Here is a 22157-nt window from a genome sequence, read left to right on the forward strand (position 1 = left end):
ACATATAAAAAGCTCTTAAAACTGAACAAAAAAGAGTCAAACCAATTTAAGAAAAGAGCAAAAGATTCAAATAGATCATTCTCCAAAGAAAGGATATAGGTAAAAAATAAGCTCATAAAAAGATGTCCAACACCATTAATATTTGTGAAACCATCAAAACCATAGTGAGATGCTACTAAGCACTCGTTACAATGCCATTTTTAAAAAACACTGGTAATAGCAAATGTTGGTGAGGACCTGAAGCAACTGGAAATACCACACATTGCTTGTGGGAATGCATATGGGTACAGACATTTAGGAAAACACTTCTGAAGTTTTTTCAGCAGTTACTGGATGTTACATTTACTGGATGTCTGAGTTGGGAAGATCCTCTGGAGAAGGAAATGGCAACCCACTCCAGTACTCTTGCCTGGAAAATCCCATGGATAGAGGAGCCTGGTAGGCTATAGTCCATGGGGTCACAAAGAGTCGGACACGACTGAGCAACTTCACTTTCACTGTATGTCCCAGCAATTTTTCTCCTGTATGTTTAAGTAAAAGAAAAGAAAGCGTAGCAAAGAAAGACTAGTTCAGAACAACTTTATTCAAAATAGCCAGTTCAGTTCAGTTCAGTAGCTCAGTCAGGTCCGACTCTTTGTGACCCCATGGACTGCAGCACACCAGGCCTCCCTGTCCATCACCAACTCCCAGAGTTTACTCAAAGTCATGTCCATTGAGTTGGTGATGCCATCCAACCATCTCATCCTCTGTCATCCCCTTTTCTTCTTGCCTTCAATCTTTCCCAGCATTAGGGTCTTTTCAAATGAGTCAGTTCTTCATATCAGGTGGCCAAAGTATTGGAGTTTTCAGTCAATAACTTGAATCTACCCAAATATCCATGAACTGCTGAACAGATAAACAAATTTAGAGGTAGTCGGGTGAACCTCAAACTGGGAAAGGAAGACTACATACTGTAAGGAACAATTTCTATGAAATTCTAGAAATGGCAAAACTGTAGAGCCAGAAAATCATAGAATTGCAACATAATGCAATATTCCCTATAAAAATTGCCACAATTTATGAACTTAATAGCCAGCATTTTCTAGTCCTGTAGGAAAGAGCACTCTCTTCCATTGCTGGCGGGCTTAACAGTGAGAGGCCAGTTTGGCTTTGGTATTGAAATGTCCGTTTGAACCAGCAACTCTTAATCTGTTCTCAAGCAAGTTTATATGAGCAAAAAAACTAATAATACTCAAAATGGCCAGAAGAGAACATTATTAAATGAGTGATGGCCTGGTTATTCTACTGAGAAAAATAGACATTATTAACTTATTCCACAAACAAGTTAGGTGCTATCCAAGAAAAGTACAGGATGAAAATGTACATGTACAATATGGCTTTAACTTTAGAGCCAGAGAAAAAGAGTTAGTCATTCAGTTGTGTCCGACTCTTTGTGACCTCATGGACTGTAGCCTGCCAGGCTCTTCTGTCCATGGGGATTCTCCAGGCAAGAATACTTGAGTGGGTTGCCATTCCCTGCTCCAGGGGATCTTCCGACCCAGGGACTGAACCTGGGTCTCCTGTATTGCAGGCAGATTCTTCAGTCCCTCAGTCACCAGGGAAATTCAATATAAAGAGTATAATAAAAAGAAGTGTACCTTATATGCTGTGAGCATCTACTTATTAACTCAGGAAACGATCTTCTTGACAAATGGAGAACTTCCTCTAAAGACCAGAAATGGCCATTTACAAACTATTCTCCACCCAACAGAGAGAAGGGAGTCGCAAAGACAAGGCAGGATTGTTCAGGATCACTTCCATCGGAGAACTAACAAGAGAGATGAAACCTCTCAAGTTACAATTTAAATAACGGACGAGTGTGATCCAGTTTGAAAGAGGAAATTTGAAAGGTGCACTTCTTTATCAAAGTCTAAAAATAAGGTGTCAGCTTTCCTCTTTCCAATCCCTAGGAGCTGTAGCAAGAGCTTCCTCTCCTTAGGATTTCCTTTGGAACCTTTGTTAGGGTCACATCATTAACCCTCGACTGGTGGGACTCTGTGTTGTTGGCTGCTAGAATCAGTAACATTTGAGGGGCACAGGGCATATTATTTAGGAATTCTAGTTCTGTCCTGATGTGGTAGGCTGATTTTGTTTTCAAGGCACTTGAAGAAAAAGAGTTATAAGTGAGTTGCGTGATTGGTGATGTCTCTGGAAGACTGTTTATCCCTTGTTCCTCCCAGCTGGTGGTAACCATAGCAACCTCTTACTCCAGACCAAAGTTCAGCACCGTAAATCTTTATGACCCTAGTCGCAGTCCAATGTTCATCAGGGTTACCCTTCCTCCTGAAGAGTGAGGTTTTATATTTCACAAGAAAAGTGTGAGACTCCATTTCTAAACACCGGGCTCCAAATGAGAAGGCTCAAAAATAGTATAAAAAGATCTTTGCGTTTTTACCCTAGGGCCCTTCTTGCCCTGAGAAAATGCCGACAGCAAAGAAAACACTGACATTCTTATTCAGCTTCGTCACCAGCCTGGGGGCTTTCATCGTCCTCTGCTCTGTTCTGGCAACTCAACAATGGATCCGCAGTACCATCGCCATCAGCGACTCTTCTTCGAATGGTAGTGTGATCATCACCTACGGACTCCTTCGTGGGAAGAGTATTCAAGAACTGAGTCACGGACTTGCAGAATCGGACAAAAATTTTGAAGGTAATTACAGCTTATTTGAATGCGCACAGTGAGGCTGAATTAACTGGGTTAGAGTCAGGTCATCCTGTATTTGGGTCAAATAGCCCTTCAGAAATAATTTCCTGGTAAATTTTAGTTGGGCTGTAGATATGATCGCATATTTTTAGTTTTGAAAATTCATCGAATCACTATTTCAGCTTCCTCAGGTCTGGTTGGGTCTATTAGCAGAACAGTCTAAATCCTTCTAGTAGAGTTGGGTTTAAACAGTGTGTGTGTGTTAGTTGCTCAGTCATCTCTGACTCTTTGCGACCCCATGGATCTTAGCCCACCAGGTTCCTCTGTCTTCGGGATTTCCCAGACAAGAATACTGGAGTGGGTTGCCACTCCCTTCTCCAGAACAATCTTCACGACCCAGGGATTGAACCTGAGTCTCCTGCACTGCAGGCAAATTCTTTACCATCTGAGCCACTAGGGAAGCCTTAAACAGCACCAGAGTTTATTGACAAGAAAAAATGAATTATAAAATATGGGCAATTTCTTATCCCTGTATCTCAGGTTCATTTCTTTCACTGATTTGAATGTTCATTCTTACTTCCAAACTATCTCATTGCTGTTGGAATTGATATTAAATTTCCATCACTTATATTAATTGAATATTTTACAGAAATTCCTATTTTTTTCTGATTTCGTATACACTACTACTATACTCTCAATGTGCAGAAAACAAAAATTCATTGAGAATAAGCAGAATTTAGCTACTTACTTGGCATTCGAAGTTTAAATACATACCATTGCTTTCTAAATTTAAAAGCAAAATTTATTAACTGTTTAGCACCTTAAATAGATTTTGTTCTGAACGATGTTTCATGTAGCTTACTATATAGGCTTTATCAGGTATTATGCAGTCCTCACCTCTTTTCTTATAAACATACATCATTTTAAAAAAAAAATAGTGTTTCCAATAAGTTTACCAATAAGATGGTAGGTTTATAAGACAAGAAAAGCTCTCAGCTATATTACAGAAGTCTAATTCTGTTCAAGTGCTGACTTGCCTTTTTTTTTTTTTTTTTTTAGTATTTATTTTTATTCATTTGTTTATTTGCAGCACCAGATCTTAGTTGTGGGACTAAGTTGTGAGACTCCCACTTAGTTGGGAGACCTTTTATTTACAGCATGTGGCTCTTTAGTTGCTGCATGTGGGATCCAGTTTCCTGACCAGGGACCCAACTTGGGCCCCCTGCATTGGGACCTTGGAGTCTTAGCCCCTAGACCACCAGGGAAGCCCTAAACTTACAGCATTTTCTATCTTACGCAAATGTAATGTTTAGTCCTCACGCCATGCATAAAGTTGGGAGTTTGAGCCTTTGACCTTAACTCCAAGTTCTAGCTCTAATTTGTGACTTTATTAATGAAATGATTTCCTTAATTCCAGAGCAGCATAATTATATTTCCAAATTATGAATCTGCCTTTTATACCTTAGCAAAAGTAAAGTCTCTGCCAGTATTTTAGTGGCATTATGCGTCTTCTCTTGTACTGACCTCAGCTCCCCAGGAAAATGAGGAGAATTCACTTCGTGGCAACAAAAGACGAAGACTTTCAGAGATTCAGTCCCACTTTCAGTTCTGTGAATACCATTTGCAAAACCAAAACTTCCTCTAGCTCCTGAATTTCCGGATACATGTTCAATTTTTAAAATATGAGACAACAGTCTGGAAATTTTTAAATTTTCATACAGTGTCTGTTTACAACCAGTTAGTTCCCATTGGAGGTAAATGGCTTCAATGAGCTCCCTGGCTCCCTGCCTCCTGGGGAGCTGAGAGGAGACCTGGGTGGGCCAGCCCGTCTCTAGAGCCCTGTGGGGGTGACGTGAATATGGTGACTGTCGGAGGGTGGGGGCAGCCGTGGGCAAGGATAACCCTGAAGGCGGCGGGGCCCGGTGGGCGCTGCAGGGCAGTGTGTGCCCACAAAGGAGGCAGAGTATTTGCATTTGCCTTGCCTGGCTCTCTTATTTTATTCTTGGTCCCCAGAGACCCACATTCCAGCTTCAGGTCCATGCCTCCAGCCACACAGATGTTTAGGCGGCACTCCACCTCCCAGACACTGAGGTGCTGCTCAATTTCAGGGGGTAACAATCTGCTGGGGACCCCTGGGAACCCAGGGGTCCTTCAGTGCTGGTAGCTTTAGCAGTCTTTGAAGTGGGAACACTTGCCAACTTTCCTTGCAGAGAGGGGGAAAGCCACGTAGCCACAAGGTAGACGGTGCCTTGGCTGGTGTAAGTCCCCAGGGAGCAGAATGACAAGCCTACAGTGAGATGGCTTCCTCAGGACCACACAGGCTCATTTCCGATCAGAAACCAGCCATTGGCAGCACAGCAAAGTCATTGATGTGAATGCCACTTTTTTGCTCTGCAGTGATGGATTGCCTTTTCAAATAAGAAGTTAACAAGGTCAGTTTCTTAGCCAGGAAGAGGTCAGACTGAAACCTCCAAAGCGTGATAAATATTGCTAAAACCCTGTTCTGTTCCAGCCTAGGATTGATCACATGGTGCCAATCTGGGGCTGTTGATTTCTGAAATGAAAGAGCAGCATGAAGCGACGGTGGCTGAGCTCAACGTGCAAAAATAATCCAGCCAACCGCATGTCACTTGGGGAAAATAATCAGTCCAGCCTGGGGAGGAACCTCTTCATGGCCTAACTAGACTGTTTGGGCAGCTCAGGTTCTCCAGGAGCTCCACCAGCCTTGTCCAGTGGATCCCAGCTTGTCCAACACCCAGATGAAAAGGGCTGTGTGTCACGAGTGAGCATGTTGCTTGGCTACGCCAAAAGTTCTAGTTATTTAATTTCAGTTCAAAAAAAATCCTCCCTGGGCAGCTATTACATAAGTGAAGGGCTTGGATCCTGAGTGGAATTGCACAGAGTCCCTGTGTGGACTCACCACTTAGTCTTTCTAGAAAAAGACACCCCCACTGGTTAAATCCAGCAGCCTGCCCTACCTGTAGGGCTAAGGTGTGTGCAGGTTGCTATGAGAACACGGGGGCGTTTCACCCCAAACGTGCCTCCCTTCCTCCAAGTCTCTTTCCTTTTTGTCCCCAGGGAACTCAGAGTTGTACTATTGGCTCACATTTAAAATGATGAGAGAGGTGAATCTGCTGCAGAAAAATCAAGTAACTACAAGAACAAAGAGAGGAGGTTTATTTCTCCAGAATGTACAAAAAGCCCCTTCTTACCTCTCCTACCCGCCCAGTCCTACCCCACAGACATCCCGTACTTTCCCTCAGGTAGGAGTGGCTTATTATTTGCCACTAGAGACGCGGCCCCGCTGGGAGGTGGAGCATAAAGGGGCAGAAGAGGCTCTCCCCTGCTCTTCTTGCTGAGATGTGTGTGCATGCGTGCTCAGCCGCTCAGTCGTGTGAGACTCTTTGTGACCCCCATGGACTGTAGCCCACCAGGCTCCTCTGTCCATGGACTTTCCCAGGGAAGATAACCGGAGCTCTCCTCTTCAGCCCACCAAAGTGGGTTGCCATTTCCTCCTCCAAGGGATCTTCCTGACCCAGGGATCGAACCTTTGTCTCTTGCCTTGGCAGGTGGATTCTAAACCACTGCGCTGAGCCTCCTTGGAAGCCACCCCTGCACCTCTCCAGACTGAGATGACCCTGGTCAATTTCCCAAGGTCGAGGCTAGCAGCTGGGACGTCCAGGGGGAGCTCCCAGGCCACACTCTGGTGTCTGTGGAGTCAACGAGCCCTTCCAGGGGTACACTGGGGTCCAGAGATCCAGGAGTTCCGTTGGGTCAGGCCCCCTGGTGTCCAGATGCTTGAGGCTGCTCCTCCCCACATAAAAGCCAGCAGCTCTGCCTCAATTTCCTGGGACTTCTTGTAAAGCAGACTAGAAGGGCCAGGTGGCCCCTGGGGCTTCAATATAAATCTTTAGGCCCAGGAAGCCCAGACGTTCGGATGACCGTTCACATCTGCACTGCCCACCACCCATTTTGGCCTTGTTGCCAGAGCTGCCAGAATCCGGACAATTGGTTCCAATCGTGAGATGGCTTTCTCGATTCTGACGCTCGGCCCCTCAAAGCAAGAAAAAAAGAACTGAATGTATTTGCTAATTTTGTAGGCAGAGAGCAGCTGTCAGATGCTGTGGAGGTTGATTGTGATTTCATTCTTGCTCAACTTTCACTGAATTTCTAGCTTTCACTGTCTGAGTTCTGAGTGGGCTTGGGGGGAAGGTTGGGAGGCTGGAGGGTGTAGGAGATACGGCCGTCATACCTGTGGGGCAGGGATCTCAGAAGGCTGAAATACAATTTTGAAATGTGGCAGTTAAACTTAAGCCAAATTGTCACATTAATTCATAGAAAAGTATGAGTCACATTGACTCCCCTTTGATGTCCGTGTGTGCTCAGTTTGCTCGGTCATGTCTGACCCTTGTGGCCCCATGGACTGCAGCCCACCAGGCTTCCCTGTCCGTGGTATTCTCCAGGCAAGAATAGTGGAGTGGGTTGCCATTTCCTACTCCCGGGGATGTTCCCAACCCAGGGATCGAACCCAGGACTCCTGCGTCTGCTGTATTGGCAAGTGGATTCTTTACCACTGAGTTTCCTGGGAAGTCCCCTAGTGAATCTTACCAATGGTCAAAAAGAAAGCCACACCAGATTGTTCCTTTCTAATTTGCTCTAAAATGTGGAATGTTCACCATTCACAAATGACCCTCCACTTACAGATTTAATAAGAAAGTTTCCAGACTTCAGGCACTTGGACACATGACATTTTTCCCATGCTGAAATTTTTATTTTCTAGCTGTGCTCCGTTGCTCGGTCGTATCTGACTCATTGCAACCCCATAGACTGTTGCCCGCCAGGCGGCTCTGTCCATGGAATTTTCCAGGCAAGAATACTGGAGTGGGTTGCCAGTTCCTCCTCCAAGGGATCCAGGGATTGAATCTGCATCTTTTGTGTCTCCTGTATTGACAGACGGGTTCTTTACCACTAGTGCCATCTGGGAAGTCCTATTTTCTAGTTAAGTATCCAAATTATGTCTCATTGGCTAAGGACAGAGTTCCCTTAGTCCCCAGAAAACTTCTGATCTGGTGCTGGAGCTTCCTCCTTGATGCTCAGGCAGAGCCAGGGGGTCATGGAACGCAGGAGAAGTAGTTCTTCCTGGGGGGTGGCCAAGTTTGGAAGGATCCACAGCATTTGACCTTGCATCTTGAAGCAAGTGTGTCCTGCTTCTTGTTTTTTCTACTCTGGTGTCATCTTCCACAAGTCACTAAATAGTTGTGTGCGGCCTCACAGCCTGGCAAAGCACCTCACTCATCTCCAGGGTGAGACAGACCAAGAAGCCAGAGTCCCGGGCTTGAGGGCCGGACCTTGGAACAGTCTCAGTGCAGATGGTCCCTCCCCCAGAAGGGCAGGGCTCCCCACCTGGGCAACAATGGGTGACGAAGAGGAGCACGTTCTCAGTTAAGCCAAGGCCTATCAGAGTTCTTACCGAGCGCATCACCAAGAAGACCTAGCCAGAGTGCAAAAACAAGTGAGCTGTGTGGAGAACTTAGCCCTGCCCATGGGTCATTAGCAGAAATGGTGACAGGGCCAGACAGCACCAGGGAGGAGTGGACTGGCCGTGTGTGCACTGGACTTTGCCCCCAGGGCCCGCTCCCTGGGCAGTGAGCTCATGGCCTGCGTGTTGCTGAGCTGGTATTTCCCTCTCCCTTCCTCCCTGGTCTCCTGTGGGGTTGGCAGGGCTGTGGCTGCGCTCACCGGAGCCCACACCCGTGTCTCCTTCCTCCTGGCCATTTCCTTTCCTGCCTCTGTCCTCTTCTGCTCGGCTCCCGCGCGCCTGGCATTGCGTCCCCGGTCGGTCCAGCTGGGGACGCTTCCAGCTCAGGCCGGGCCACGTGACCTGGCCATCAAGATGAACTCTCTCATGCACGAGGGTCTTTACGACCATATCCCCACTGCCGGGATGTCTGAGGGCAGACTTGCTGGCTCGCATGTCTTTCACGTCTACCCTCTGTCCGTTGATGACAAATTTACTTCCTTCACAGACTACTGCTGATTTAAAACAAAAATGTCTGAGCGACTAACACGTAGGTGTTAGAGATAGACAGAGGATGACGCAGGGAGGGTCACATCTTATCAGGAGAGCTGAGCCCGTCTGGCCATCATGAATGGGAAGGACAGTCAGACTAGAGTGTGTGTGGATTCAGGGCCAGGATGGCAGGAGCTTTGGAATCACATCTTATGACTAACTCACTGGGTTTACATCCTCTTTTCAAATATTGGGAAAAGCTCCAGGCAGGAGAGGATGGAGTGGATTCTGCATTGGTCCCAAAGGAGCATTAGAACCCAGGGTTAATATCATAGAAATGCAGGATGAAGAACCTTTCAATGGCTACGATACCACAGGGATGAAAAGGGCCACCGTGGAGACGGGGGGCTCCTTGTTCCCAGGACACGGTCTGGAATGACACTCTGCAGCTCCTGCCTGCAGAACATCCGGGGGTCCCCTCTGGCTTCTAGGGCCCTGGTTCCTTAAAACTCACCACCCACAGCAGATCAAGAAAGCTTCTGTGGCTGTTTTGGTTTCTGTTCTTTTAAGCTGCTCTGGGTGAAGATGTGAGAAACTCCGGCTGTCTCCTAGGGGCCCTGAGAAACAGGAATATAAAGAAGGAAGCTCGAACTCTTTCTCTCCCGCCCCCACCATGGTTCCTCAGCTCAGTTCAGTCACTCAGCCGTGTCTGACCCTTTGGGACCCCATGGATTGCAGGCTTCCCTGTCCATCACCGACTCCCAGAGTTTGTTCAAACTCAAGTCCATTGAGTCAGTGATGCCGTCCAACCGTCTTATCCTCTATTCTCCCCTTCTCCTCCTGCCTTCAATCTTTCCCAGAATCAGGGGCTTTTCCAGTGAGTCAGTTCTTCACATCAGGTGGCCAAAGTATTGGAATTTCAGCTTCAACATCAGTCCTTCCAATGAACACTCAGGACTGATCTCCTTTAGGATGGACTGGTTGGATCTCCTTGCAGTCCAAGGGACTCTCAAGAGTCTTCTCCAATACCACTGTTCAAAAGCATCAATTCTTTGGTGCTCAGCTTTCTTTATGGTCCAGCTCTTGCATCCATACATGACTACTGGAAAAACCATAGCCTTGACTAGATGGACCTTTGTTGGCAAAGTAGTGTCTCTGCTTTTTAATATGCTGTCTAGGTTGCTCATAGCTTTTCTTCCAAGGAGCAAGCGTCTTTTAATTTCATGGCTGCAGTCACCATCTGCAGTGATTTTGGAGCCCCCCAAAATAAAGTCTCTCACTGTTTCCATTGTTTCCCCCATCTATTTGCAATGAAGTGATGGGACCGGATGCCATGATCTTAGTTTTTTGAACGTTGGATTTTAAGCCAGCTTTTTGACGCTCCTCTTTCACTTTCATCAAGAGGCTCTTTAGTTCCTCTTTGCTTTCTGCCCTAAGGGTGGTGTCATTTGCATATCTGAGGTTATTGATACTTCTCCAGGCAATCCTGACTCCAGCTTGTGCTTCATCTTGCTTGACATTTCCCATGATATACTCAACATATAAGTTAAATAAGCAGGGTGACAATATACAGCCTAGATGTACTCCTTTCCCAATTTGGAACCAGTCTGTTGTTCCATGTCCAGTTCTAACTTGCTTCTTACCTGCATTCAGATTTATCGGGAGGCAGGTAAGGTGATCTGGTATTCCCTTTTCTTTAAGAATTTTCCACAATTTATTGGATCCACACAGTCAACAGCTTTAGCATAATCAATGATGCGTAAGTAGATGTTTTCTGGAGTTCTCTTGCTTTTTCAATGATCCAGTGGATGTTGGCAATTTGATTTCCAGTTCCTCTGCCTTTTCTAAATCCAGCTTGAACATCTGGAAGTTCTTGGTTCACTTAGTATTGAAGGATTTTGAGCATTACTTTGCTAGCATGTGAGATGATGATAGTTCTTCTGTGTATTCTTGCCACCTCGTCTTAATATCTTCTGCTTCTGTTAGGTCCATACCATTTCTGTCTTTTATTCTGCTCATCTTTGCCTGAAATGTTCTGTTGGCATCTCCAATTTTCTTGAAGAGATCTCTAGTCTTTCCCATTCTGTTGTTTCCCTCTATTTCTTTGCATTCATCGCTGAGGAAGGCTTTCTTATCTCACCTTGCTATTCTTTGGAACTCTGCCTTCAGATGGGTATATTTTTCCTTTTCTCCTTTGCCTTTCGCTTCTCCTCTTTTCTCAGCTATTTGTAAGGCCTCCTCCAACTACCATTTTGCCTTTTCCATTTCTTTTTCTTGGGGATGGCTGATCACTGAGGAAGGCTTTCTTATCTCTGCTAGCATGGTTCCTATACCTTGCCATTCCAGTGATGTTGTTAGTGTATTACTGAGGACTCTGAAATCTTATTCCCAGTTTAGTTTTTCCTTCTTTCACGGAATGTCCTGGTAAACACTTTACTGAAGGTAGTGGCAGTCTCCTAAGGGGCTCAATGCACAGACAGCTCTTGGAGATGTTCTATAAACGTGTGGCTGGACTTCCAGGTAAGAGTGGGGCCAAGGCGCCTCTGGGGTCTGACCATCTTGTATTGTAAACAGCAGAGGGAGCCGGGAAAGCAGACACCAGGGGAGGCTGGCTGGTGGTCAGAGACAGGAGGGTGACGAAAGCAGGAACTGATGGCAGAGGGCGCAGGACATCCGTGTTTCATTTTACATGTGTGCAGATCCATGTCTGGCGCTCCCCTTCACTCCAGAAATATGGAACTGTTATGGAAAGGCTGAGGGTGTCTAGCCCCAGCGTCTAAGCAGGCGGAATGGGAAGGAGCCCTGGGTGCGGGAGGGTGGATCAGCCCCCGGGTCCAGAGCTGGTCTTTGTGTCCAGGCACCACATACTTACCAGCCCTTGTTTCAGTTTTAGGGACACTGAACAATTCTTCCTCGAAGACTCTGCACTCAGTGGTCCTTGTGTTCCTGGCCCTTGGCTTGTTCAGTTCGCTGCTGAGCGCCGGGTTCACCTTCTACAACAGCGTCAGCAACCCCTACCAGACGTTCCTGGGGCCGATGGGGGTATACACCTGGAGCGGCCTCAGCGGTCAGTATCGGCCCGTCCCGGCCTCTGTCCCCCTGGTTCCCTCACACGAGGACACGCACGGTCATGGTCGGACCCTGGGCATTAAGAGTGTGCTGAGTTGAGTGTGGGGGGCTGAGGTTTATTTTTGCAAGCCTACAGCATGTATTCAGCATCTTCAGATGTGTTTCAGATGCCCTGGGGAAGGGCAGACTGTGGGTAAGGAGGGTGGGTTAGGTGTTAAAAATGTGTGATATACCCAGCCTTCGTCTTAGAGTATCTAGGGTAAGGCGTTAACCAGAAACACTCGCATCAACAAAGCGTTCAATGGGCTCCTGCTGAGTGCTTGACTGCAAAGTAGGCTCCATGTGACGTGGAGAAGCACACACGTGCACACACACACACGTGCACATTTATTTAGTCCCCTTCTTGCCCCCATAGAACAGCAGTCGACTTGGCCTAACATCCAAACATGATGGTGCAGAGAGCCTCCAAGAATGTCGTTGTGGCACATCTGGGCCGACGCCCTTGCTGTGGGCGACCTGTGAACCCGGGCGTCGGCTGGGTGGCGCTGTGAGGTAGTGTTGTCTGTTTGGGGGGAAAGGTGTTGGGGTGGGGAGTGGGAAGTGGGGTCCAGTTGGAGTCACAGTGTTTTGGACTCTCTGAGGGTCTCACGGGTTCTGGGGCCACTGTGTCTGCCCAGGGGCTTGGTCCAGTGGGAGCCTTGTTGCCCCTGCCTGACAGTGGGGTTTCTCCTGCTCCGTCCCTCTCTCTGCCATGAGAACCTGATCTCGAGAGTGATCAGAAATGGCCCATCCTACTAGGGCTGCCGGCCTGGACGAGGCACAAGCTGGAGTCAGGATTGCCAGGAAGAGTATCAATAACCTCAGATGTGCAAATGACACCACCCTTATGGCAGAGAGTGAAGAGGAACTAAAGAGCCTCTTGATGAAAGTGAAAGAGGAGCGTCAAAAAGCTGGCTTAAAGCTCAATGTTCAAAAAACAAAGATCATGGCATCTGGTCCCATTACTTCATGACAAATAGATGGGGAAACAATGGAAACAGTGAGAGACTTTATTTTGGGGGTCTCCAAAATCACTGTAGATGGTGACTGCAGCCATGAAATTAAAAGACGCTTGCTCCTTGGAAGAAAAGCTATGAGCAACCTAGACAGCATATTAAAAAGCAGAGACATTACTTTGCCAACAAAGATCCATCTAGTCAAGGCTATGGTTTTTCCAGTAGTCATGTATGGATGCAAGAGTTGGACCATAAAGAAAGCTGAGCACCAAAGAATTGATGCTTTTGAACGGTGGTGTTGGAGAAGACTCTTGATAGTCCCTTGGACTGCAAGGAGATCCAGCCAGTCCACCCTAAAGGAAATCAGTCCTGAATATTCATTGAAAGGCTGACGCTGAAGCTGAAATTCCCAATACTTTGGCCACCTGATGTGAAAAACTGACTCATTGGAAAAGACCCTGATTCTGGGAAACATTGAAGGCAGGAGGAGAAGGGAATGACAGAGGATGAGATGGTTGGATGGCATCACCAACTCAATGGACATGGATTTGAGCAAACTCTGGGAGTTGGTGATGGACAGGGAGGCCTGGTGTGTAGCAGTCCATGGGGTCACAGAGTCAGACATGACTGAGCGACTGAACTGAACTGAACTGGACTAATGGGATGGCCCTGGCAGTGGCTGTGTGTGTGTGGCAGGTGGTGTATTTAAACACAGACCAGGGGCTTTCAGGGACAAGATAGGTGCTCTGGATATTGGGGTATCAGGAAGCCTCATATGACAGGCTCTGGGCAGCTTCCTGTCCTTCTGTGAGGCCATCGTGACACTGGCCAGTGTAGGCGGCTGGAGGCGCCGCTGTGCTGTGGATCCCAGCAGTGCTGTGCTGAGACCGTGAACCCCTGGCTCTCTGGGGAGGGAAGCCCTGAGCACAGGCCGGGCTGGTGTGAGTGCACACGCACTTCCTCTGTGGCCTTTTTCAAGCTCATGTTTGAGGAACCAGCCCCATTCTGGCATGGATACAAGGAAGAGCCTCTCAACACTCTGACCAAACAAGCTGGGATTCCTAAACATCGTGCAGGACAACAGGTGGAAATCCGGGCTGCGCCAGGCAAGCTCGCACACCTGCCTCTCAGCTCCGAGAGTCCGGGATCAGGCTGCTGTAGCCACATCCGCACATGACCAGCCCTTTCCTTTGTTTCTGCGCATTTGTGATCAAAACAAGCAGATGCCCAAACCTAAAGGGCATTAGCTGCCGGCCAGGAAGGAGCGTTTGTGCTTCCCATCTCACGGCAGACCTGGAGGAGTTGGTTCCAAACTCAGAGACCCTCACGTGGACACCAGAGTTCTGCGCCCCAAGCTGTTTCTCTGACCATAGTTCACCTCTGTCAACCAAACCGAAGCAAGACTCGTTGGCACTCATTGCCAGGGTGGAAAAAATAGATTCTTTTAATTTTTGCTCATGCGATGAAGACGCTAAGGGAAGTGGTGGCTTCAGGTACAACTGGATCCAGGATCTCAGCCTGAGCCGTCAGATCTCTGTTTCCTCCAGTGTTCCCTCCATCAGTGAGTAGCTAGGCTGGTCCTCTTAAAGACAAGACATCTGCCAGCTCTTTCTGGCCCATCACAGATGCAGCAACCCCAAGAGAAAAGATGACTTTCCCCCCTCCAAAACCTGACTTTTGCTGAAGTTGGCCTCCTCCATTTCTGGAGCAGTCTCCATAGCTGGCAGGGTTGAATTCACTGACCGGCCCACCTTGGCTGAGGATACTGACCCCCTGGAGCTGGAGCTGAGGGGGAGGATCTCAGAGGAACACTGATCAGAGGAATGGGTCAGGTGTGGGGCCAGCCAGACAAAATCTACCCGCGTTGCTCCGTCTACACCCACAGGGTCCAGAACCCATCCCCTGGTCTCTGCAGGAGAAAGCCCTTGGCTTCAGCGTCTTCCTCCACAGTTGAGTATGAGCTGGCTTTGTCCAGGGCAGAGGCCTAATGCATGTTTGTGGAGGCAGACACGAGAAACAAGGCCAGCCGCCTCCCTACCTCCCAGCCCCCACCTGGTTCTGGCAACAAAGAATTGCTTGGCGGGCAGCAAGCTCCCACCACATTCCTTCGCAGGCTCGGGGGGCAAGTTCTGACACAGAGAGTGGCTGTGAGGTGGGCTGAAGCACAGTTGGAGACTTTGATGTGAAAGGCAGAGGTGAGCAGCCTCCAGCTCTCAAAGGGAGGACTTGGGGCCCTTTTGGTTAAAGAACTTGCTGAAAACTCGGGTCCCCCGAGGCTCAGTCTGCAGCAGGCTTTGTGCACAAATACGCCATCTCCGTCCGGGTCCCTACCTTGGGTTACTCTGGCACCAGCGGCCAGGGTCAGGCTGCCCTCAGGCACCCTGGAGGCTGAGGGAAGGGCCGCACATGCCTCTCCAGGCTGGGCTTGGACACAGGCTCCTTGGCTACAGGAAGAAGGGGTGTGGTTTGCTGGCTTGTCTCTGAAGCAACAGAAGGAGATGCTGCTTTGAGGGCAAAAACGTGAAGCGCAGCCTCCCCTCCCGGGCCCCTGTGCCCTCTGAGCCCAGCCTGGCCTGGTGACCCTGACCCCAGGGGAAAGAACTGTAGTCTGAGAGGTGCTGGAAATGACAGCGGAGCCAGAGAGAGCGCTGCAGACAGTCTGCTCCGACACACTCGGTCCTCAGCCCGGGGAACCAGAGACCAGAGGAATTTGCGTGCAGAAGCATTTCCTGTGCTTCTTCCTCACACCTTCGTCTCGTGTTGGTCAGCTGATCTGCAGGCTGGAGCCCTTGGTCTGGAGCAAGTTCATAGCAGTACTGTTGAACTTTACGCAAAACTTTGTTTAGGTCCTTGTTCAGTTGTTCAAGCTCTAAAACCATTGTTGCGTATCTCCGTTGAAATTCAGTGCCAATGGGCATGGAATATGATTTCACTTGAATAAGGAATTCTACTGGAAAACCACCTAACGTTTCAGTGTCAGAGCCAAGAATTTTAAGGGCTTCCCTGTTGGCTCAGATGGTAAAGCGTCTGCCTGCAATGAGGGAGACCTGTGTTCTATCCCTGGGTCGGGAAGATCCCCTGGAGAAGGAACTGACAACCCACTCTAGTACTCTTGCCTGGAAAATTCCATGGACAGAGGAGCCTGGTAGGCTACAATCCATGGGGTTGCAAAGAGTCGGACATGACTGAGAGACTTCACTTTCACTTTCAAGATGACTGTCCTAATACGGGATCGTTATCTGTAATCAGCAGGTCGCAAGCCCACGGGGACAGGGCCGGGGGTGGAAGGCCAGCGCCCTGAGCCCTCGGGGGCTCCTCCATTGGCCACGGGGCTCCCTCTAGGCCCCGTAAACCTTCTGTCCCAGAAACCACAGAAGCAGGCAGTGAGCAGCGTCCCCTTCCGCTGGGGGCTCAGCTCAGCGTCCATGTCCGTCAGTGGGCGCCCCTCGCGGTTCAAGTCAAAGTCGTGAGCGTCCACTTCAGAGAACAGCGTGTAGCCCACTTCTGGGTTTTGCTCCCTTCTGACTAAAGCTTTTAGAAGAAACTTCCCAAGAGCAGAAGGAGGGATAATTACAGGGTGTGAGAGGCATAGCTCAGAGGGGAGGGGCTTTGTGCACGCCCACTCCTGTTATTATTAAGAAATAAAAGCATTAGGTTGAAGATGAAAGACTGTCATCAGGGGAATGAAAACTCCTCACCCAGAAGGCCTCTAATTAGGACCTCTGGAGGGCCGTTCGTTCCCTGGGTGTGGATTATAACCAGGGCGTGTTGGGTGAAAATGTCCTCCTAGTGTTGGGTAAACGTCAGCAGAGGAAGAGTCAGAGAGTGTGTGTCTGTCTGGACCTCTGTCCTGGGGACTCCTGGACGGCCGCCCGGCACGGTCAAGCCTGACTCCACTGGACGGCTCCTCACAAATGCAGCACAGCCGCCTTCTGACCCTCCTTCCTCCGCCCTTTGAACGATCTATTGAGACATGACTCACATACTGTACAGTCCACCCATTTAAGAGTGCCGGTCAGCAGTTTCTGGTGTATTCACAGACCTGTGCAACCATCAGCACAGTTGATTTGAGGATATTCTCCTGACCGCGAAAGGAAACCCCTCCCCCAGTGCCCCCCACAGCCCGAAGCAGCCTCGAAGCTCCTTGGGGTTTGTAGCTCACCCCCTTCGGAAGGTGAGGATTGAGGTTCAGAGCAGTTGAACGCATCTCCCAAGACCTGTGGCTGGAGACCTTGACCATGCTGTCTCTGACTCCAGAACCACGTTCTAAGCCAAGGGGGCTTCCCAAAGCCAAGACTGAGGAGGGTTCTCTAGTGGAGGACATTGTGAAGAATAAAGGATGACTTTAGTAAGGAGCGCCTTCTTGGTTGCACGCTGCCCCCCGTTGTGGGTGGAATGAGACCCCCGTTGCCAGGCTGGTGTTCAGAGCTCCCCAGGTGGGCCCGACCTCTGTATCCAGGGCTCAGGACCCTCTGGACCCCTCCCCATCAGCTGGATGTGCTTCTCCCAGACCCGGATGCTCTGCAGTCCCTGTCCGTCACGATGGATGGATGTTCTGGCTGCCTCTCCTCCTCGTCCTGCCTCTTCCCACCACCCTGGTCCTCTCTAGACAGTTGTCCTGTGGACCCCCGTATTCAGTCACTTGTCCCATTGCTCATGCAGCGCACAGGCTCCGTTCATCGCTCTGGGAAGCGGGCAGAGTTCAACTCATTCTGAAAGGGCTTGAGCTGAATGTTTGCTCCTGGTCACAGCCGCCCTGCATTATCGTTAGCATCTGGGGTCTAGAGTCTAGCGTGCGTCTGTCATTTCTTTTACCTTCTCCCTAATGCCAAGAAGAGAGTAAACCCCAGGGTAGAAGTTCAGTGAATGTCCATAAGAGTACGTGGTTGATAAAGGAAAAAAAGTGACCTTAAAATGTACATTAGCGTATATATATATGGAATCTAGGAAAACGGTACAGATGAAACTATTTCCAAGGCAGAAATAGAGATGCAGACGTAGGCAACAGACATGTGGATGCAGCGGGGGAAGGGGAGGATGGGAGGAATTGGGAGATTAGGATGGACGTACACACACCACCGTGTGTAAGCAGATAGCTGGTGGGAGCCTGCTCTATAGCACAGGGAGTCGGCTCAAGGCCCTATGGTGACCTAGAGGGGTGGAGTTGGGGTGGGCGGGCGGGAGGTCCAAGAGGGAAGGGACATATGTATGCATGGGGCCGATTCACTTCATTGTACAGCAGAAAGTAATGCAACGTTGTAAAGCAACTACCCTCCAATAAAAAAAATATTAAAAATAAAAATATTCATTAAAATATACCACCACATTATTTACGAACTCTTTCTTCCCTTCAGCATCTTTCACATTCATAACCATGGTGCTCTTTGTGGGGAACACGCAGTCCAATCATCTCTCCGAAGAGCTGGCCCAGAGGCTGTACCCGCTCTATCCAGCATCCACTCAGCAAGGGACGTCCCACGCTTACGGATACTCCTTCTGGCTCACGCTGCTGGTCATCCTCCTAAACGCGGTCACCGCGGTCATCGTCATCTTCTACCAGAAGGCCAGATACCGGCGGAAGCAGGAGCGGAGGAAGCCCATGGAGTCTGCGCCAAGGGATGGGATTTTATTCTGAAGTCCGTGTCCTCGTTTCGGGGCTGGGTCTCCTCTGTTGTACGCCGGCTCTCAGAGCAGTAACTGGCTGGCGCGGCTGAGTCAATCAGCAGGTAAAAGTGTGGCCCTGTCCGACCGAAACTCGGTGACAGTTTTCACATCTCATAACACTACATTCTTCATAAATGATGCACCCTTGACAGAGGATGCTTCCCGTGAGGGTGGGGAAGGTGAAGAAAAAGCTCTGCGGTCCGTGTCATGTTCAAAGCAGCGAACATGATTGTGAGCCTGTCGCCCTTCTGACCCGGCCTCACTCTCTTAAGTAATAAAGGCTTGTGTTACACGCCTCCCCTTTGAGTTGCTCAAAGCACTTTGCTACCTGTGACCTCATTCCCCATAGGAGGGACCACGCATTTTGATTTCACTCTGTGAATGGAGACTTGCAGACACAGAAGGATCCAGAAATTGTTTTTCCTAGACCGGGTGTTAGAAGGGAAAGGAGAGACTTAGGGGTGTGTGACCTGGACTTCTGGACCCTCCGCCTCTGATATAACTTAAACCCAGTGGTGGGTAGGGAGGCTGACACTTAGTTTTGAGTTTCCAAGGTGGATTTTTGGCAGGGAGAAAGATGAGGAAGGAAGAAGATCAAGGAAAAATGAAAATTATAGCCCCTCTAGCCTCATGCTAAGAAGGTTAAATATATTTTTGCTTTAAAAAGATTGTTGTTAGTTCAGTCAAAATAGAAATGTCATACTGTGGCGAGTTCTAAAAACCCCATCAACCGACACTCTGCCTGATTGCTGTGGTGTCCCCGACACGGGTGAGCGAGCATCACCCATCAGCAGACTCCTGGCGGCCGGAGGCTCAGTAAGACGTGGGGTCCCGCTCTGAGGCTGGCAGGTATATCCTGGGTCAGAGCCGGGGCAGGGGCACAGAGCAGTGACGGATTGCCTCCCAAGCACAGGTGGGTGGAACTAGTTCACGGCTCACGAGAGGACAGTGGGTGACCTGGAATATTTAAAAAAAAAAACACCAGATGGATCTGGCCTACTTTGCCTGTAGGATATTCTCTCGGAAAATCACTTTGAGAATATTTTAGGCTTGAATATCCTACAAGTTAGCCGGGGTCAAATATTGTCAGGATTCTGAGATAATCACCTTTCACATTGAGATAGAACCAGAGCCTAAGGGAACAGAATCCTCATGGTGTAATTTACAAAGCAGCAGCTCTTTGGACAGAAGGATACATCCTTTAGGAAAGTAGCAGAGAGGAACAGTCTGTCCTAACAATAACATTTTTTTCCTTTGAGAAGCACTGCGTACCTGCAATGTGGTGGACACCATGCTCAGCCCGGTTCCCACCCCCAGGGAGATCACTGTTGAACAGTCAAGACAGATATTCAAAAAGCAGCCACGAATTCCCTGTGAAATGTGTACTTAGTCACAAACTTGTGCTCACTCTTTGAAAAGTCAGTACTCTGTAACCTCCCACCCCCAAGTCCCACAAAGCCAAAATTATTCTAATAAATTAATGTATTGTGAAACTGAATGTATTAAAAATATGATTAACCACGGTGAGAATGTTCTCAATTCTTTGAGGCTAAAAGCATCTATGTTCTTTGGAGGCTTGAACTTTATATCAGATTTTAATAATGGGGACGAGTAACAAAGAAGGAAGCTAAGGGTAATAATTGCGTCTCACTTCATGTATAACATTCGTGCAAAGGACATGGCAAGAGGTGAAGCCTGCGTTTACTTATCTCAGCGTTTGAGCAGAGCTTGGTGTCTTTAGAGGACAAACTATCTCACTCCTGAGATCATACATGGATTTGAGGAAACGTTTAAGACATAGGAAAATCAGGTAAGTGGAACTACAACTCACAGTTGGGGCGATGAAGAGATAGGCTCCCTTGTCACATCTGAAGGTAGAAGGTAAAGAAGCCGCGTGTGTATTCAGTGAAAACCTTCTGAAGGAACAAAATGGCCGGCTGACTCTTCACAGACACAGCCACTCTTGAAAGGCCGGTCCTGGCCTCTTCCGCGGTCTCCTGTCCGTGGGGCGGTGAGGGCTGAGTGACTTTTCTCAGGGAGAGAAGTGCCTCTGAGCAGCGCTCTGCTGCTCTTTCGTTGCTGTTGTTCAGATGCTAACTTGTGTCCGACTCTCTTGCGACCCCAGGGACTGCACCCCACCAGGCTCCTCTGCTTATGGAATTTCCCAGGCAAGAATGCTGGAGTGGGTTGCCATTTCCTTCTCCATCTTCCCAACCCAGAGATCAAACCCTTGTCTCCTGCATTGCATGTGGACTCTTTATCCCCGAGCCACCAGGAAAGCCTTGCTGTTTTAAACCTACTTAACAAACGTGCATTCTCTTACTTCTGCTTTAATGCAACCAGCGGAAACATTATTTGGCAGGAGCCTAAACTGTTCTATGAAACTTGAATGTTTCAGGGATTGTCCTAGGACCTCCAGTCAACCCATGTGGTCCTGTTATGATGAACTAGGTTACCATGTAGAATACTATGCTCTTCAATTTTGCAAGAACATAGAGGCTATGATAATAACGCTAGAGAAAGTTACTAAAGTCAAAGGGATGGGGTTTCTGTAATGAGCTGATGCTTGCAAAGCATGCTGGGAGAAAGGAGTAACCTCCAAGTAATCCAGGTTAGCTTGACCATCAGCATTACAATTTCGTTGGATCATCTCACCAAAGCCTGTGGATTGGACTGGGCGGGGGGAGTTGTCTCCTTGGGTCTGACACTTCTCTGGGTCTGAACGACCATCCTGCCGCCAGCCCCAGATGCTGTATTGGCGCCCCTGTGTGTGGCTCATAGCCGCACAGGGAGACATCGGCAGCCTCCTGCTTTCTGGTTGGCCTCTTGGAAGCCCTGGAAACTGGCTATTCTGCAAAGTGTAGGCAGACACCTACCAATTTCCAGAACAGGCTCTCCTTCTTCCTGCCCTCATCCACCCTGAGTCCATCTTCTTCATCCCTGAAACCAGCCTCTGAGTACAGACCTGAAGCCAGGTTCTTAGCGGTCTAATCTGATGGCTTTCTACAGCCTGGACCGGGATGCAGGCCCAGCGTAGTGGGAGAGGCTGTCTAGAGTCAGTTCGGAATCGGAAGCTCCAGCTTGGAGAGGAGCCAGGCTCCTTGGTCCCCGAGCCCCTCCAGGCTCTCCCAACCACGGCACCCGGGTCCCCCACCCCCAGAGGGCATTGCATGCATAGGTCCCCCAGCCAAGGGTGCAGAGGGCCAGTGCCTCCCGAGCAGCTGGGGCTGTGGTCTGCTGTCTGGTTCTCAACCTCTGTCTTCATCCCAAGCCCCTCTTCCCCCAGGACACGGGGACACAGTTGGAGACTCCATTTGTAGACTGCTCTGACATCTCATCTTTCCTTTTCTCCTTTGCCTTTTGCGTCTCTTCTTTTCATAGCAATTTGTAAGGCCTCCTCAGACAGCCATTTTGCCTTTTTGTGTTTCTTTTTCTTGGGGATAGTCTTGATCCCTGCCTCTTATACAGTGTCACGAACCTCCGTCCAGAGTTCATCAGGCACTCTGTCTATAAGATCTAGTCCCTTAAACCTATTTCTCACTTCGAGTGTATAATCATAAGGGATTTCATTTAGGTCATGCCTGAATGGTCTAGTGGTTTCCCCTACTTTCTTCAATTTAAGTCTGAATTTGGCAATAAGGAGTTCATGATTTGAGCCACAGTTAGCTCCTGGTCTTGTTTTTGCTGACTGTATAGAGCTTCTTCATCTTTGGCTGCAAAGAATATAATCAATCTG

At 48.7% G+C, this 22157-nt stretch overlaps 1 protein-coding gene across 1 annotated transcript; it reads left to right on the forward strand.

Annotated features, from left to right (window-relative positions):
* The first annotated feature begins 2302 nt into the window (after positions 1-2302).
* Positions 2303-19948, forward strand: CLRN3 (clarin 3). Its single transcript, XM_043477261.1, has 3 exons — positions 2303-2689; positions 11581-11760; positions 18112-19948. Exons 1-3 carry the CDS (start codon positions 2461-2463, stop codon positions 18390-18392), a joined length of 690 nt encoding a protein of 229 aa, XP_043333196.1. The 5' UTR covers positions 2303-2460; the 3' UTR covers positions 18393-19948.
* Positions 19949-22157: the final 2209 nt, after the last annotated feature.

Source organism: Cervus canadensis, chromosome 8 (assembly GCF_019320065.1).
Source record: "Cervus canadensis isolate Bull #8, Minnesota chromosome 8, ASM1932006v1, whole genome shotgun sequence".
Classification (NCBI taxonomy): domain Eukaryota; kingdom Metazoa; phylum Chordata; class Mammalia; order Artiodactyla; family Cervidae; genus Cervus; species Cervus canadensis.